General features: G+C 36.8%; 1 protein-coding gene across 1 annotated transcript in view; it reads left to right on the top strand.

Annotated features, from left to right (window-relative positions):
* CFAP20DC (CFAP20 domain containing) overlaps positions 1-18,892 on the top strand; it is a 158,822-nt gene that overhangs the window by 67,424 nt on the left and 72,506 nt on the right. Inside the window, exons 8-9 of the mRNA XM_070933524.1 lie at positions 1,665-1,801; positions 7,470-7,647. Of these exons, the coding sequence (XP_070789625.1) occupies positions 1,665-1,801; positions 7,470-7,647 (315 nt within the window). The remainder of the gene's footprint in view (positions 1-1,664; positions 1,802-7,469; positions 7,648-18,892) is intronic.

The following is an 18,892-nucleotide window of genomic DNA, read 5'->3' as shown; positions in this document are numbered from 1 at the left end:
TTAAATTTCTCTTTGAATGTAATTATTAGACATGAGGGAACTGGCTACTGCTGATTATTCTAAAGCCTTCCTGAATGCCACGTTCCACTCTGAAAATGGAAAGTGTTCCTGAAGTCTTTTCTTGGGATAAAATTGAAAACAAAGAAAGTAGAAAGACTGTAGACCATTAGAAAAATGATCATACTTACCTCATGGGCAGAAATCTGGAATATGACTCACATACATAAATACTTGGTGAAGGAAAGGACATTCATGGTGTATAGTGTTTGGTTACCTTCTAATTAAATGAGTGCAAAAATACCACACTTCACCCTCAAGAATTTCTCTGAAAATCTCCTTTGAAAGAAATGTCAACAGTGGAAAACAGCTCAGGGTCCAGGAAATGCTAGCCAATAGAGGCCAGTGAAAAGCATCAGAATAGACTGCTATATTATGGAGGCTTAGAGCAAAAAGGAGATCCTGTATTACAGCTTGCAATTCCCTTTTTTTTTTTTTTTTTTTAAGAAAAACTAGGCAAATGGTTTTGACTAAATAGGACATGATTCTCAGCACAATATAAACGTGTGACGTGACAAGTATAATCTTAAAAAATCTTATGTAACCAAAACTAAACCAAATAGAGGTTTTTTTTAGAAAAAATGCAAAATGAATGATTCAGAAGCCTAATACTATCAAACTGTATATTTAATAACTGAAAAAATATAGGAATGCATATCGAGCAATGAAACTGAGACAGTTTTAAAGCATACTACTGTAAAGTTCTCTGTTTCCAGCACTACAAAAAGATCTGGTCTATTAATTCAACCCCAGCTATGTTAATGAAATAAAATCACATTCTCAGTGAAACATTTTTTGTTCCTTCAAATACAGTGAGTCTCAGAGTTGGAAGTTGGAACAGATTTTAGTATCTGTTATTATTTGTTTATTTGTTTATGCAATAAAGAGAATTACCAGAGAAATATGTTTTGAAAAAGACTAGGTAGATACATATTCATTCGGCAAGGCCACTTTTTCTACTTAGTATACAAATTTCTGGCTGATAAATTTATCAATAGTTTCTTTGCTATTATATTGAGGCGACATCACCCATGTTGTAAGGATTGCTTCCAAATATAAATTACATGAGAATGATTTCAGGATAGCTACTTACATATTTATTATACAAATATGTACGGCCATTCATCTTACAATCAATTTTGCATGTTAGTATTCCACATAAAATAATTTGGAAATTGTAGGAATATTGTGTAAACTGGAGTTCATTTTCTATTTGCATTGTCTAGCTAGGATGAATATTTGTGGTAGTACTTGTGCTTTGACTTGTTAAAAATGTATTTTTTTTTTTTTAATTTGATTTATATGCCGCCCTTCTCCGGAGACTCAGGGCGGCTTACAATGCTTTAAGCAATAGCCTTCATTCTTTTGTATATTTTATACAAAGTCAGCTTATTGCCCCCACAAACTGGGTCCTCATTTCACCTACCTTAGAAAGGATGGAAGGCTGAGTCAACCTTGAGCCTTGGAGAGATTCGAACCAGCAGAAATTGCAGGCAGCTGTGTTAATAACAGGGTGCACTAAACCCTTGTACTATCAAGGCTCTTAACTATTATTTATCATTGTTCAAAGTATCTAACTTTAAATTATCTATTTTGCTATTTAATAGATCCTCCAACAACCCGAGCATCAGCTACTATACGTAACAGTAAAAGTCAAGATATATCCCACATTGCATTTGGGTCTAAAGTCCTTGGGCCACCTCCTCTCTCAGGCCGAAGGGTCACAACAAGGGCATCTGGGGAGGTAAGATTCTTAAGAACAAATGTTTTAGTGGCAATACTGTATGTTTTCCCCTCCAAATCAAGACCTAAAATCAGTTGTGGGTTACTACTGGTTTGCCCCAGATCGGGCGAACTGGTAGCAGCGGTGGCGGGAGGCTCTGCCCACCCACCTGGACGCAGAAGCGTCGCGTGCAAGTACGCACAAGCAAACCGGTTGCAGACTAAATTGAAACCCACTACTGCCTAAAATACAGTAGTCTTCAACTTACAACCACAATTGGGACCAGAATTTCTGTTGTTAAACAGAGCGGTGGTTAATTGAGTCATGCCCAATTTTACAACCTTTTTGCAATGGTTATTCAGTGAATAATTGCAGTTGCAGTAAATTCAGAGGGTTGTTAAGCAATGCAGTTTCCCCCATTGCTTTTGCTTGCGGTAAGGTGGCTGGGATCACATGACCATGGGGATGTTGTTGATCATGTGACCATGGGGATATTATTGTGGTTGGAAGTTTGAGGACTAGTTGTAAGTCATTTTTTTCCCATTTCATTCAACTTCCATTCCATTAACTTCAAATGATCACTAAGTGAATGGTTGTTAACTCAAGAACTACCCATGAACAGAAAGCCTATGAAAAACAAATCCTTCCCATTCCAACCCTCACTTGCCTTCCTAAACCAGAAAAAAAATTCAGAATATATAGGGCATTAATGGTAGGAATGGGAGCGGTTTTCTTCCCATAGGCCTCCCACTTCCATTCTTACCCAGAAATCAAAATTAAAACAGAAAAACAAAACATAATTGATGCCACCCTTTCCTCCCTTGGAAAAAGTGTGGCAGGCTGCTTTGTGGTACATAATCTCTCTAAAGTACCCATCTTTAGTCTGTGATTTGGCCATCTATCATAATTGGTAGTGTAATAAAGTTTGAGGTCCACAGTACCACATCCAAAGATGCTAGTGTGTCCCCAGATGTTGCTTTCTACATGTATGAAGCTTCATATATCTTAAAAACATCAGATCAGGAACAATAGAGGCTCACATATTGCAAAACAAAACACCAGCACTTCATTTTTTTAAAAAATGCCTCTGGTCACAAATGAGTCCCATCAGTGTTTTTAGAAAATGAAAATCCTGGGCAGTTGTAATTTAATGCTGTTTGTCATTGTGGAGCTCCAGAAAGGAGCATAGGAATGGCCCAGGTAAATCAGGCTGAAGCCTTACTCCAAAATTTTGTTATATTTATGAATCAGATGCCTCTGGTGCTTGAAAGCAGGAGTTAAAGATATACCTGTCATTTCTGCTAGGTAGATCAAGAAATAAACTCCACAGGAAGCCTAAAACTACTTTTATTACAAAATCTTGCCAGTCTGATTGTGTTAGATCTCATACTCCTCCTTATACTAAGTATACTTTCTATACTGAATTAGGGAGCTGGCTATTACCTTCTCTCTGTTATGGGCTTAAAATATGTTTTGCCTTAATAACAGAACTTCATGTTTCCTTCAAGATCTTCCTCCCTACTCACTGCACCTGTCCTGTGATGGTATCCTTGCAACTGGGTATTTGGAGGCATTTGCCCAAATCCTGAGGTAGCATTCAGTGTCCAGATTAATAGCTTTTGGTGGTAAATGAAACTGAAAGGCAAAAGGCAACAGCTGGTTGATTGGCAGTAGCTGATAGGAGAAGACATGGTAGACCTGTGGAGAAAGGATCAGCTGAGGCCTGTACTTTCTCTTAGACCTGGCTGCTGGAGAATTCTAGGAGTTGAAGTACATAAGTCTTAAAGTTACCAAGTTTGGAGACCCCTCCTGTCTTAGACTATGCTTGGCCTAGAACACATGTGTCAAACTTGCAACGTCACATTGCTGTCACATGAAGTTTCACGTTTTTTCCCTTTGCGGAGCTGGGGTGGGCGTGGCCTGTGCGTGACGCATCTGGCCTAGAGTCTCTACCTGCCCAACTCAGTCCAGCAGATTGGGCATAGTACAGTGTCAAATGGTAGAAACTAAAAGAAGGGTCTCCTTGGCTAAGCCCCTGCTTAGTGGAATATTTTTCCCCTTGGAGATTAGAATGGCCCCAACCCTGTTGACTTTTCACAAAGCTTTATAAACGTGGCCATATACCCAGGCCTAGACCTTGTAATGTGTGAAGGGTCCTGTTTCTTGGCTTTACTGTCAATCTTTTAACTATCTTGGCTGCTGAATGTATTTATTTTCTGGATGGTTCTATTGTTTTTAATTATTTTATGGTTTTATATAAGCCACACAAAGTCACTTGGTTGAGATGGGCAGTTGTACAAATAGAATAAATGAATTAAAAAAACTTGGGCACTCTCGGATAAGGAATGACCAACAGGGCTGGGTTGTTGGTTTTTTTGTTATTTTCTCAGGCATGTTAAACAAATGTGCAAAGAGAGACTGTTTCGGAGTTGCAGAAATTTAGGAGAAAATGGATTATATTGCAGATTGCTAAAAGATGTGGAACATATGTTATCAGAACCATTCATTATAATCTTGCAGAGGGACTATCTGGGATATCTTTTCACTGCCTTTTGACAACTGTCTTGTGTGTTAAACTAAAGTATTGTTCTGTCCATGTATTAAGTCAGGATAGTGATGTCACAGGGTTATGCAGTCAATCAGATTTTACTTTCAGATGACATCATAAAGCTAATCTTCAGTGATCAGCTCCTAAGTTTGTCTTCTATTGTCTTTATGACATTCTGTTACCTTTTCAGATTTTCACAGTGAGAATTCATTATGTAAGAAATATTTGGCTCACTGTAGATGTCAACCTTACCAGGTAGACCAGACGGGAAACACGACCAGATAAACTAAATCTACTTTATTGTAAAGCTACATTAACAGAATCTTACAGGTGTACAAATACAATTCTCACTCCATCATCTTTACATCCGAGAACTTAGGACAGTCCTTTTGAATCCTTTTGCCCTAACCACTACTCAGCTGTGGGCTATGCTGTTTCTTATCTGACCATACCCAAGGCAGTATCTCTTCGCCCTGTCTCCCAAGGTATTTCCCACATACTACTGTATTACATTTCATGAATATTCTTATTTCTGTGTCTACCTTCCAGCCTCCCAAGCATATCAACTGGTAATTTTGACAGCAGTGAAATGAAAAAAGGAATTCAAACCTTCAGTGTTTTTTTCTGATCAAATTTAAAATGCACAGTTCCAATTTCTCATAATCTAACCCATGTAAAAGTGCAACAGAGAGATTGCAACATGTGCTTGTAATGTAATGCTTTCTATTAAGATCCATCAACATTTGGAAAAAAATTGAAGTTATTGCTGGGTGTTGATAGTGCTAAACACTAAGCAAAAATGTATTTGCATATGTGCAGACACAGACAAACACTTTATATCTTTTACTGAAAATTATTGTATTTAAAGTACAAAGGACTATGGTTTTTAATATTAATAAAAACAGTATTCTGTCCAATTTCACACGTTTGTAGTGTTTGTCCTAATAATTATTGAAGTGTGAAAAATGTTGCTACATTTTTTGCTACCTGTGTGACAGGGCATCTGTGTATCGCTTTTATTGGTTATTGATTTCAGTGAAATGTAAATGTTTTAACATTTTCTGATAGAGGGAGAGTAGAGATTCTCCACTGTTTAGACAGGCAGATTAGGTAGCAGTCAAGAAATTCACAGTCATGAATAGCTATTATAACTCTTAATATTAGGGATGCTATCTTCACTGAACTATATTGAATAATGTCGGCAAGAGATTTTATCCCCAAACAATATAATTCTGTTCCAGAAGAAAGGAAGAAATATTCAACTTTTAAATAACCTGCTCTTTGGGATTAATGGAGAGACACATCAGACCAATACCCAAATATTTCACAGTATTATTATTCCAAGTCATAACAATACATATCCCTTATGTGTATGTATGCATGTATTACATATAAATATGCATCATTAAGTCAACATAATCTGGAGCATGAACAAACTTTTATCACTTGTCAGTCAGTAGTCAACCATATCTAATTCACCACACTTCAAGTATCTAATCCAAGATAAAGGTGAGACAGATTGGGGAAATGAATTAAAACTGTCTTATAGTTGCAAATAGAATCTTCTTTATAAGATTGGTCATCTCCAGTATGGATGCTCTCAGCTGTCTGTTCTATATATAGTGGCTTGGGAAGTATAATTGCATCATATTTGCTTGTGTATCCACCTGACTTGTCACAACTCACTTCGTTGAGTACATCACTGTCATTATGATGGTTTTCATTGTTAAGGCAAATAGCAATAGCGCTTACTTATATACAGCCCCATAGTGCTTTATAGCATTCTCTGGGCAGTTTACAAAGTCAGTATATTGCCCCCAATAATCTGGGTCTCCATTTTACTGACTTCAGAAGGATGGAAGTCTGAGTCAACCTTGTGCCGGTCAGAATTGAATTCTTGGCAGCGGGCAGAAGAATTAGTCTGCAGTACTGCATTCTAACCACTCACTGCGCCATCACAAGACTCAAATCTCTAATTATGATTAGAGTTTCTGAGGGTGATGAAGTTATCCAGTGGTGTGCCACTCTTGGCAGTTCTATTGGCCAGGTCTCTCCATGTCTTCTGATTTAACACTACATATTTGAGTTCTTCTATGCTCTGGCTGATGTCAGCTTTGATGTTGTTGGGGGAGGAAGCTTTATATTTCCCATTCCCCCACTTCTTCTCTGTGGTACTATTTCATAGGGGATTGAGATTGTTATTTCCCCTTTGCAAAATATCACGAGATGGGGAGAAGCTTTAGTTCTCCTAAGCCGAATATCTCATCGTCCAATTCATCATGTTCTTCCCTAACCTACCAAACAATTGGTAGAGCAGTAGCATAAGTTCTTGCTCTGACAAGAACCCAAAACGTAAAACTTTGAATCTTATTGCAGAAAACATCCTATAGATAGTCTTCGAGTTATGACCACAATTGAGCCCATCATTTCTGTTGCTAAATTAAACATTGGTTAAGTAGGTTTTGTTCCCATTTTATAACCTTTCTTGCCACCGTTGTTAAGTGAATCACTCCAGTTGTTAAATTAGTAACATGGTTGTTAAATGCATCTGGCTTCCCCATTGACTTTGCTTGTCAGAAGGTTGTAGCCATCAGAAACATGAACCAGTTGCCAAGCATCTGAATTTTGGTCATGTGACCATGGGGATGCTGCAACAGTCATAAGTGTGAAAATTGGTCATAAAGTCACTTTTTTTAGTACCGTTGTAACTTTGAATGGTCACTGAATAAACTGTTGTAAGTCAAAGACTACCTGTATTAAGTTATGCAAGTACTCATGGAGCTAGGGCTATAGTCTGTATAGTAAGACAACACAGTCCCGCCTTGTCCTGCTGAGCCTCACATTTTCTTCTTTTTGTTATATATGATAATGAAATATAATATTTGTAATAGAAATTTAAATTTCCTATTTTACTATTTATTTAGCTGTTATTTTTTAAAAATGATAGAAGTACAGTTTATTTTGAAAAGAGTTACTGACACTCAATAGTATAAGCTTACCCCTAGATAAAATATCACTTGGATACCACTGTCCAAATTTAGCCTTTTAATTAAACTTCCAATTCAGTTTTTTCTGTCTCTTTTTCTTAATGTACTTTATACTGAATTGATATAACATCAGAAAATGTCCCTTTTTTTAAAGATAACAAAATCAAGCATTAGGACAAAAAGGTCATGCCAAATGCCAAGTTTGGAAAAGAGAACAGAACCAATACAAGATACGATAATGACTGAACAGTCTCCATCATCTCTTGATACGGCTTTAGATGAAAAAAATATACAAAATATCTGTAACACAAATCAAGTTTCCCTGGATAAGGGTAAGATGCTGACACAATAGTTATAAAAACTGACACTGAAACATTTTTAAATTGTTCTTTATTAATTGCTTCAAGAAACTATATAGTAAATTTAATAACACTTTTCTTTGTTTTACTGCTTGGACAACTGAATTTTCAACAGGTGAGTGACCTGATTTTAAAATTAGGAAGACTGTCAAGTGGAGATGGCAATAAGACATTGCAGTGGAAACAGATACTTGTGGAGAGGATATTTTCTTTTATTACTAAATTGTTTTCCAATATTCTTGCGAGTCAGGTTGAGTTGACAGAAGCCATATCATGTCAGCCTGTGAGTTTCATGATTTGATTTCAGAATATTTCCAGAGCCAAGAACCGTTCAAAAACTATATTATATTTAGGAATTATTGCATAAGTCTTAGTCATATATGTATCCATATCACTTTGTAATTGATCCTAGGTTTACATATGCAGGTATATCACTTGACTTATTTAAATTCATTGTTGTGTGTTTGGTAACTAGCAACTGAATATATGAGCTCATTTTATAGGAAAAATGTAATGTGGAGTTCAAAAACGGGATCATAGTGAAAATCATACCGGTAGTGACCTAATTATGGTATAATAACCTAATTAAAATTCACTGAGTAAACCTGTATAGAGTCATGGCAACTAGACTTCACTGCAGACTGAAGAAACAAATTGGATAAGCAGCAAAACATTTCAAATCAAAAAGAAAAAGTATTCCAGTTGCCATGTCTCAACTTACAGGCAACTCTACAAGGATGGCTGAGAATCTTCATCAACATGCATGGATTAGCTTTTGCCTATTAAAGCTGTCTTGCAAATTTAAAAACAAATCCTGTTGATTTTCAAAAGAAAAATATTCCTTTACAATTTGGTATTGCAAATAGCCAATATTATTTTTCTAACTTTTTTCTTCTAGGCACCTTCCTATCTGTGCCATTGAGAAAATTTATAACAATGGCCCACAAACAGACAGCAGTGCAGTGTAAATTTTATGTTCTTTAATATCACAGCTCTTTCAGTGTAAGATCATAGATCTCTTGTGTTTCAGGGAATATTACATGGATTATGAAAATCAAAACTTTCAGAATGGAATTTCCTTCTGAGCATTAATCGGGATTTGCAGAATTACACAAAGTGCATATAGATAAAGAATTTCTTGTGCTTTTAGAACAAAGGAGGAAAAACTAAGAAGAAATTTGTCTTGTAAGCCTTTATATATACTAAAAAAAAAAAAACAGTGAACGGAAGAGTGACACTCTCAGCAAAACTAATTGCCAATGCCAATTTTTGTATGTTACTATATTCAGTATTTCTGTGGAGCAAATTAATTTTAAAAAAATTAAAAGCCCAATATCCAATTCTGGATATTGAAACATTTGCTTAATGAACAGTTGTTCTCCTGGACTTTGGTTAAATTAAATATTGGCTAACTGATAGTCATTCTGACCACTCTCAGAATAATTTAACTCAATTAAGGGAATAAAAAATTTACTAGAAAAAGCTATCAGTTATTCATAACATGGTGATCAAGAAAGTGAAAAGTGGAGATAACAAGTAACACCATTGTAGCATATATTTCTCTATATCTTGTATGCCACTGACAATCTTTTTAGTCTTCTCTTTTATTATACTTATATCCCGTATTTTATTCAGAAGCTCAAGGCTGCATCCATAGCCTTCCAGCTCCCATTTATTTTTCCTTTGCAACAACCCCATGAAGTAGGTTGAGCTTACAGAAGGTGTTTAGGCCAACATTACCCAGCAAACATTCATGAGCAAAAGTGGACTTGGATCTCCCTGTTGCCAGATAAAGACTTTAACCATTACACCATATGGAGTTTTGTTTACTGTTTATTTTACAATGTACAGTACAATCCATTGCCCTCAAAATACTAATTTCATTGGGTGACCAGTATAGTCCAAAGTAGTGAGCACATCATAGCACATCAGCTTCCAGGTTATAAAAGCATCAATACAACCTTTTAAAAAATATTTTCAACTCTTTTGGTGAATAAAACTGAGGAAAGGGATTTCTGGTTTTCAGTTTTTGTAAATAAGTTCTCTTGGGGTTCCCTGAGGTGAAATAAGTTTTCTTGGGGTTCCCTGACATCCAGGGGGAGGGCCTTCTCTGTTGGAGCCCCAGTCCTGTGGAATGAACTGCCCCTGGAAATACGTAAGATCTCCGACCTCCGGGTGTTTCGCTGCGCACTGAAGACCCTGTTGTTCCGCCAGGCCGGACTATCAACATAATAATTTTAAATTGGGGTATTTAAATTTTTTGGGGTTTTAAATCTGAGCCAATTCATTTAATTATTTTAAATTTTAAATTGCTGTTTGTCTGTGTTTGTAAATAGGCTGTACACCACCCTGAGTCCTTCGGGAGAAGGGCGGTATAGAAATAAAATTATTATTATTATTATTATTATTATTATTATTATTATTATTATTATTATTATTATTATTATTATTATTATTATTATATCATTACCTCAACACCACCCCATCCAAAGTCAAGACTCAAGAAAACTATTAATTGTTTTGCTCCCTCAACAGAAGTTGAATGTAATGATTGCTAAATCTCATTTGTCACTCAAATTAATATGTTGAGTTTGTTAACTAAGAATTACACTATCCCATCACAGAAATCGGGCAAACCAGATGGAAAAATAGGCAAGTCAAAATTTGATCATATAACTTAATGCTGAGGTAAATAATAATTTCATAGTCAAAATTGACTGTAACAAATACTAAGTCAAATATACAAAAGAGGTAGGAGAAAGAGGGGCAAAGACCAAACAGTTTAGTTCCTTTTTAACTAGCTTTTGACTCCTTCCTGGAGAATATATGGTAGTCTAAAGATTCTAGTCCCAGATAAATGCAGTTGAAATAAATACTGAAATATTGCAAAAAAGAAAACAAATATCTTGTGTCTATTAACATTAAAGATGTAGAGGGAATTGTGGAGATATAGAATAATGCAAGGGAAGTGCAGAATATGTGTTTGTCTCCGTTGTAAATTGATCTATAATCCAAAGATAATATGCACTGCTTTATGTTAGATTTGTTCCAGTTACGAACAGAAATTCTTTAAACTGGCAGCATAGAAAATGTATAAACATATCTTCTCTAGCAGGTGCACAATGTCATTACAAAAGGGAAATTGGTGGCGAAGAAAGAAATAAAACAAATGAATATTGTATATCATTTGTCAGCTTTTTTATGTCGTGTTAAAACCTTCATTAAAATGTGAGGCTGCAATTAGAGGCTCCAGCATAAATCTGACTCTGCAGTGAAAGTAATTAGAAATTTAGGTGATCATTCTTGTATTTATCATGTTTGCTGCACTACCATGATTACACAGTAATTTACATATTTTCCTAAGAAGTTACACAAAATTATTCATTACAATTGATATGGATACTGTTAGGTTCAGCTTGCAGCTTACTCCTAACTTGTTGGTCAGGCAATATCTGTTTCTTTAAGAGACAACTGAGCCACGTAATCAGGGTTTGCTGAACCCTGTAATTAGGCTACAGTGCATAAATAAGCAGCACAGAGAAGCGTTCCTTCTTCCTGGTTCTTCCTGCTTCTTCCGGATTGATACCTGATTGTATCCTGTTGCTTACTGAGTCTATTATATGGTACTGTATACCAATAGTTACTAAAGTCTGTTTGCTTTGGTAAGGGAAGATACTTACTGGACTGATATTACTGTTTATGACCTTGGACTGTTTTACTTACACCGAGACTGTTATCTATAAAGTATTATTCTCACACGAGCTGGACGTTTATCTCCTTCCCTGTGTGTTTCTGCTCTGCTCGTTGCACAAGCAACAAATACTTTTTACACACACCCTAACATTGGTTATGGGCCCAGAACGTTCCAGGGCTCTTTAATTTGTTTTTGTGGAAGTGAGAAGTGCAGGCAGTGGGTGTAGTAGTCAAGATGATGGCTTTTGAGCAAGGTACAAGTTATTCTACTATAACCCGGTTGGATGGAACAAACTATGTTACCTGGTCCACAAAATGCTGTCTACTTTTGCGAAAAGAAGGACTGTGGGACACGGTTAATAATCCACCGGATATAACTGCACTGAATGCTGATGATGAAGAAGATGCCAAAAAGATAGCGAAGTTTCACAGGGACAACGAGCATGCTTTATGCATCATTGGCCTGACACTGGGAGACCAGCAACTTGTCCATTTCCGGGGCGAAGAGTCTGCTGCGAGGTGTTGGTCAAAGCTAAAGAAGCTCTACGTTCGTGACTCTGTGGGTGTCCATATCTACTTGACACGGAAATTATTTCGCTTACATCTTCAGAAAGGAGGAGACATGATGGCTCACCTGGACTCCATGACAGGGCTTTTCCAGGAGCTACATGAGAAAGACCTTGTGTTTACTGAACTGCAGCAAGTTTATATTATTCTTTCATCGTTGGATGACAGTTATGACTCTTTTGTTTCATCATTAGAAGTATTGTCTAGAGATGAACTAACATTGGCCAGTATAACTGGTAGGTTACTGGATGAGGCCAAACGTAGGCAAGAACGAGACCAGTTAAGGATGCAACAGCAACCAAAAGTGGAAGCTGTATATGAGAATGTTAATATTGTTAAACGCTGTTATGCATGTGGGGCTAAGGGGCACATTGCAAAATATTGTAATAATAGGAAAGTGTCTGCTAGAAACTCTGCTAAACCCAGGAAAGGGTGTAATTTAGCAACCAGTTCATCTAATAATATAAGAGATGATTGGTGGGTGATTGATAGTGGTGCCTCTCAATCAATAACAAAAAACAGAAAACTGTTTCTAAACATGAAGAAAAGTACTAAAAAGGTCAAATTAGCTAATGGCTGGAATGTGACTGTAGCTGGGGAGGGACTTGTTCAATGTTCTATTAGTAAGCACCCTTTACCCATGCTTTATATCCCTAGTTTGAAATATAACCTTTTATCTGTAAAGTCATTACTACATTCTGGGTTTACAGTAACTTTTAAAAACAACAAATGTTTGCTGGAATGTGAAGGCACTGTAGTTACTGCAGAATTAGAAAACGACTTATTTGTCATTAGGGATAAGTCATTACTGTTAGTTCAGTCAAAAGCTAAATTTGGAAATGTAAAGCCTCATGATGAATGCGTACATTTATTACATAGAAGGCTTGGTCATCTGAATTTCAGGTTGTTGAATTCGACTGTTAAGCAGTCTAACGGCATAAAATTAAGGGCTTGCAGCAAATACCTGAATTGTAATACTTGTAACCAGCATAAAAGTAAAGTTACACCTGCAAACCGCTGCAATGGGTTTAAAACAACTAAACCTTTGGAGGTAGTCTTTTTAGACTTAATAGGGCCAAAGAAACCCAGTTTAGGGGGAGCATGCTATATTTTAAGTATAGTTGATCACTTTACCAGATATGGTTTTTGCTACCTTATGAAGTCCAAAAGTGATACGTTCCAATGTATCACAAATTGGCTTCGTTTTGTAGAAAGGAAGCAGAGGTTTAAGGTGAAATGCATTGTTACTGACAATGGAACTGAGTTTACTAACCATCAGTTGGCTAAGTTTTTGAAGGATGCTGGGATACAGCATAAACGTTCTGCCCGTTTTCGGCCAGAACATAATGCATATATTGAGCGAAGAGGCCAGACCCTACAAGCTATGACTAGGACTATGCTGGCTGATGCTTGTTTACCTGATAAATTATGGGGAGAAGCAATACTATGTGCCAATCATATTTTAAATAATGTGGTGCACTCCTCTACAGGAAAAATACCTTTTACTTTATGGCACGGGAGGAAGCCTGATTTAAGTTATATACATACTTTTGGTGGACCAGCCTGGGTGCATATACCGGTTAGTCAGAGAAGGAAGGACCAACAGAGAGCAAAGATAATGATTTTTGTTGGCTATGAGGCTAACCATAGGTCCTATAGGTTCTGGGAAAAAGGAACAACAAAAGTTTTGTGTAGCGCAAATGCTAAATTCCTAGAACATGAAGGCTGGGACAGGTTAGAAAAAGCAGACTATGGTTTTACAGATGTAGATGTTAAGATGGACCATATTCCTGATGATAGTTCATCTGAGATGGATGATAAACCATCTATTAAGGTGGAAGAACAGGAACAGGAATTAGGGTTAGGGGAGGATGAACCCAATATACCTGATGTTAGTCCTGTTATGCCTAGACGATCTTCCAGGGACCGGCATCCACCAGATCGCTATAAAGCCACAGTGGTTTGCCAAGTAGATATCGAACCATCCAGTTATCATGATATAAACTTATATCCAGAAAAGGAGCAAAAAGCCTGGCAAGAGGCAATGGATAGAGAAATTGATTCTTTGAAGAGGCTTGGTGTCTATGAAGTTGTAAGAAAACCACCAAATGAGAAACTTATAGGCTGTAGGTGGGTCTATAAGGTAAAGAAAAGTGTAGATGGGGTAGTAACCCATAAAGCTCGGCTTGTTGCACAAGGGTTCTCACAGACAGATAGAGACTATGATGAGGTTTTTGCTCCAAGTCTACGAGCGAGCACTTTGAGAACGATGCTTGTTTGGGCAGCTAGAAATAAATACTCTATTACTCATTTAGATGTCGAAACAGCTTACTTGAACGCTCCGTTGAGGCATACAATATATATGAAGAAACCTCCTGGTTATGATACACAGGATAGAACTGAGTGTTGGAGGCTACAGAAAAGCCTATATGGTTTAAGGCAATCAGGTTACGAGTGGAACCAATGTATAGTGCAGGAATTACATAACATTGGGTTCTATGAGGGCGTAGCAGATAAGTGTCTGTTTAAAAAAGAACAGGATGGATGTGTTTCATTCTTGTTACTCTTTACAGACGACATTGCCATAATTACCAGAACTGACGCTGAGGCCAGAGAGATTATCGGTCAGTTGCAAACAAAATTTAAACTTAGAAATCTAGGACATATACGACATTATCTAGGGCTGGATATCCTGAAAACATCTAGAGGATTTAAAATTTCACAGTCTAATAAGATCTGCAAATTGTTGAAAAAATATGGGATGGAATTATGTAAACCTGCCAAGACTCCTATGACACAGGAATTCCAGCAGGATAGTTTGCAGAGTCCACAGTTCAGTAAAGAACTGTATCAATCATTAATAGGCAGTTTGTCGTATTTGAGCAACTGGACACGGCCTGATATAGCTTTTAGTGTTAATCAACTAGCACAATATAGTTCAGAGCCTACTGATAGGCATTGGCAGGCTGCTAAACGTGTTCTTAGATATCTTAAAAGAACATTGCATTTTGCTATGTATTTAGAACCAAATGCCAATATGATATTAAAGGCATATGCTGATGCCAGTTTTGCCAGAAAATCTACATCTGGAATAGCAATCATGTTGGATAACTGCCTGATTGGATGGAAATCAATTCGCCAGAAACACATCAGTTTGTCTACCATGGAAGCGGAGTTTTCTTGTCTATCACTTACATGTACTGAACTGATTTATTATAAACAGTTGATGGAAGATATTGGATTCAAAATGGATTATCCTATTACGGTTTATGAGGATAACCAGGCAGCCATTAAAATGGCAACGAATCTTGCTGTAAAGACAAGGACTAAATACACTGATATACGTTATCTGAATGTTCGGCAATGTGTTAAGGATAACATGGTTACATTGGAATATTGCGCATCAGAGGACAATATTGCCGATAATTTTACTAAAGCGCAAGGTGCCATTAAACACACCAATTGTTGTGAAAGATTTGGATTAAGAATCTGAAATGTAACTGATACCACTGTACAATGTATGATTTAGATGTGTATTTTTGTTTCTGTATCTATTGTGTATATTGTCCTGCCCAATGGGGAGAATGTTAGGTTCAGCTTGCAGCTTACTCCTAACTTGTTGGTCAGGCAATATCTGTTTCTTTAAGAGACAACTGAGCCACGTAATCAGGGTTTGCTGAACCCTGTAATTAGGCTACAGTGCATAAATAAGCAGCACAGAGAAGCGTTCCTTCTTCCTGGTTCTTCCTGCTTCTTCCGGATTGATACCTGATTGTATCCTGTTGCTTACTGAGTCTATTATATGGTACTGTATACCAATAGTTACTAAAGTCTGTTTGCTTTGGTAAGGGAAGATACTTACTGGACTGATATTACTGTTTATGACCTTGGACTGTTTTACTTACACTGAGACTGTTATCTATAAAGTATTATTCTCACACGAGCTGGACGTTTATCTCCTTCCCTGTGTGTTTCTGCTCTGCTCGTTGCACAAGCAACAAATACTTTTTACACACACCCTAACAGATACATTTGATATCCTCCCCTGACTCCCCATAGAAGAATTTCAGCATTTCTTGTGACTCAGAGCTAATAAAATTTTGTTTGCTCTAGAACACACGTCTCTTTCATTTGTAAGCAAGTATCAATGCTACTATGGTCATAATTTACATTAATTTTGAACTGTGCAATAATTGGTGTGAAACAGAGTTCCGCAATACTATTCGCTAGATTCTTTTTCCGCTTGTTTGTATTTCAATCAAATTTAAATTTTTGTCTAATTCTCCAAAAGTATCAAGCTGAACAAAATCTATCCTCCCCGGGCAAACACGGAACCAATCACAAGTTCAATTTAGGAAGGGGGTTCTTCACTTTGTATTGGATGGGCAACATCATAAATTGCCAAGAGTGTTGTTATTACCCTTCTTAAATTGCACTTGTGATTGGTTCAGTGTTTGCCTAGTTCCAATACTCAATGTCATGAGGCCAAAAAAAGCACCTTGCTTGCATAGTGAAAATTGGTGATCTGTAAATTAGAAGGAACCTAGAAAGCATATTAAATAGGATACTCTCGGAACCCTATTCCACAATCCCCTTTTCTCTGCACAAAGGAATAGACATGATACTACCCGAGAGACAGACTTTGGTAAATCTAAAGAAAATATTAAAGATCAGAGATATCACAATGACAAAGAATCCTATTGTCTGGGCCAAGGTTTTCCAAGATGTATATTAATGTGAAAGAGGAACCATCCATCTAAATGTGGAAATTTGTTGGGGCTAAATGGTGGGGCTAGAGAAGACTGTTGAGAATACTTTGGAAGGCAGAAAGAACAAATTACTCAATATTAGACAAAGTAAATTCATAATGTTCACTGGAAGCTCTAATACTGAAGCTCTAGCTTATATATTATGGGCACCCAGGATGAAGCAAGAATCTTGGGGAAAGACTTTGATGCATGGAAAAATAAATGACAATAAAAAGGAACAGAAGACACAGTGGCTGGATCACTGATGAAGAAAATATAACAAGAATTTACAAAAATAGTTAATGAAAATCCTACCAAGATGATGGCCATCAGGTCATGATGAGTCAGAAGCAAAAGAACAACAAAATTTCAGCCAGAAATTGAAAATAAGTTATATTACATATATATGTGTACATGGGTGGCGATAGCTCAGCAGTTAGGATGCTGGGCTTGTCAGGTGGAAAGCTTATAGCCCTGGTTTGAGACCTGACCACCATGTGACAGGTTGAACTCCTGTCCTCCCCCCAGCTCCTGCCAACCTAGCCGTTCAAAAACATGCAAATGCGAGTAGATAAACAGGTACCCCTTCAGTGGCAAGGTAACAGTGCTGCACAAGAAGAGCCTTGATAATACAGGGGTTTAGTGAACCCTGTTATTAACACAGCTGCCTGCAATTTCTGCTGGTTCGAATCTCTCCAAGGCTCAAGGTTGACTCAGCCTTCCATCCTTTCTAAAGGTAGGTGAAATGAGGACCCAGTTTGTGGGGGCAATAAGCTGACTTTGTATAAAATATACAAAAGAATGAAGGCTATTGCTTAACGCATTGTAAGCCGCCCTGAGTCTCCGGAGAAGGGCGGCATATAAATCAAATTTAAAAAAAAACAAAAAACAATGTCATGCTGGCCACATGATCGCAGAAACATATTTGGACAACGCTGAATAAATGGCTTTGAAATGGCCCCCTATAGTTGGCAACGATTAGCGGAATAAAATTTACAGGGGCTTCTTTATGCTTTTTTGTTTACATATATTGAAAGAGATAAAACTTCTATACTTTTCATATTTGTCTGCTGTTAATAATGAAATAGACTAAACTTGAGACTTTTTTAAGAAAAAAATTAAGTTGGTGGTGATATTAGTTTCTGAAGATGTTTCAGGTTCTAGCAACCAAGGCATATGATGTTACCTTCAATGAAAATAATTGAATGATGCATATTTGAGCAGACTTTGATGTTATTTCACATTTCCCTTAATCATGTTCTCATTTTCCCTAGCATCATTTCAAACAACAAAATATAATTTAGTGATGAAAGAGTTAAAAAAATGCTTCTGGCTGATCTGGCAGCCATTATTTAAATCCATATCAGTGGCTTTTTGTTTGTTCTAAAATAAAAAGATTAGTATTGCCTGATCACAAGGGAAGCTGGTAAAATGGATATATTCATGTTCCCCCACCCACACCCCTACCCCAGCCCAGAGCTATAGAGTTGAGATTCAAGTATAAATTAAACATGAGCTGAAAATAAAAGACGGAATATTTAAGAAATCCTCTTTGGAGAAGAAGGTTAAACTCACTTTTGAGAAATGTGATGATAATTATTTCAGTCACATTCCAACATAACTAAGAAACGGAATACAGCGGGGATGTGTAGATGAAGGGATATGATTAAACGGATAGGAACAAACTTGAATCATTTCTAAGGATGATTTCTTTTCTATTATTGTAACAATGAATCCCCTAAAATGGATTTAGGGAAGACTTCACAAGATACATATTGTAGGAACCATTTTGCTGTTCGTTGTTTACATTATACTTTATTGATACATACTGTAGTATAACCAGGTACATCTTTGTACTTTATCCAGAAGAATGTTTGACATTCTTGTACAATGGAGAACAATATTGCTCATTAGGGATGTTTTTACCAGCACTCCTACACCGCTTAGTGTTTCAGGATGCAAAGTAGTTCTGTGACCACATCTTAAAAAGATTTATAACATAAAGAGCCTAGGCCCTTGCAATAAACTGGAAGACACACTGCCTGTAGAAAGTGGAGGAACAAAAGTGGAGGAATGTTATCGGTAGATAATTAATTACAATAAAAGCTTGTATTTCTATACTATTGAAAACACCTGCAAAGTTGGGATCAACAATCTTGTAGTAATCTATCAAAATAAACACCAAAATGCTACATTAAGTGAGGACATCA

The sequence above is a fragment of the Pituophis catenifer genome, unplaced genomic scaffold (assembly GCF_029215685.1).
Source record: "Pituophis catenifer annectens isolate HBS135680 unplaced genomic scaffold, rPitCat1.0.hap2 SCAF_2, whole genome shotgun sequence".
In the NCBI taxonomy this organism is placed as follows: domain Eukaryota; kingdom Metazoa; phylum Chordata; class Lepidosauria; order Squamata; family Colubridae; genus Pituophis; species Pituophis catenifer.
Note: the sequence above shows the minus strand (reverse complement) of the source record. Positions and strands in the feature narration are given on the sequence as shown.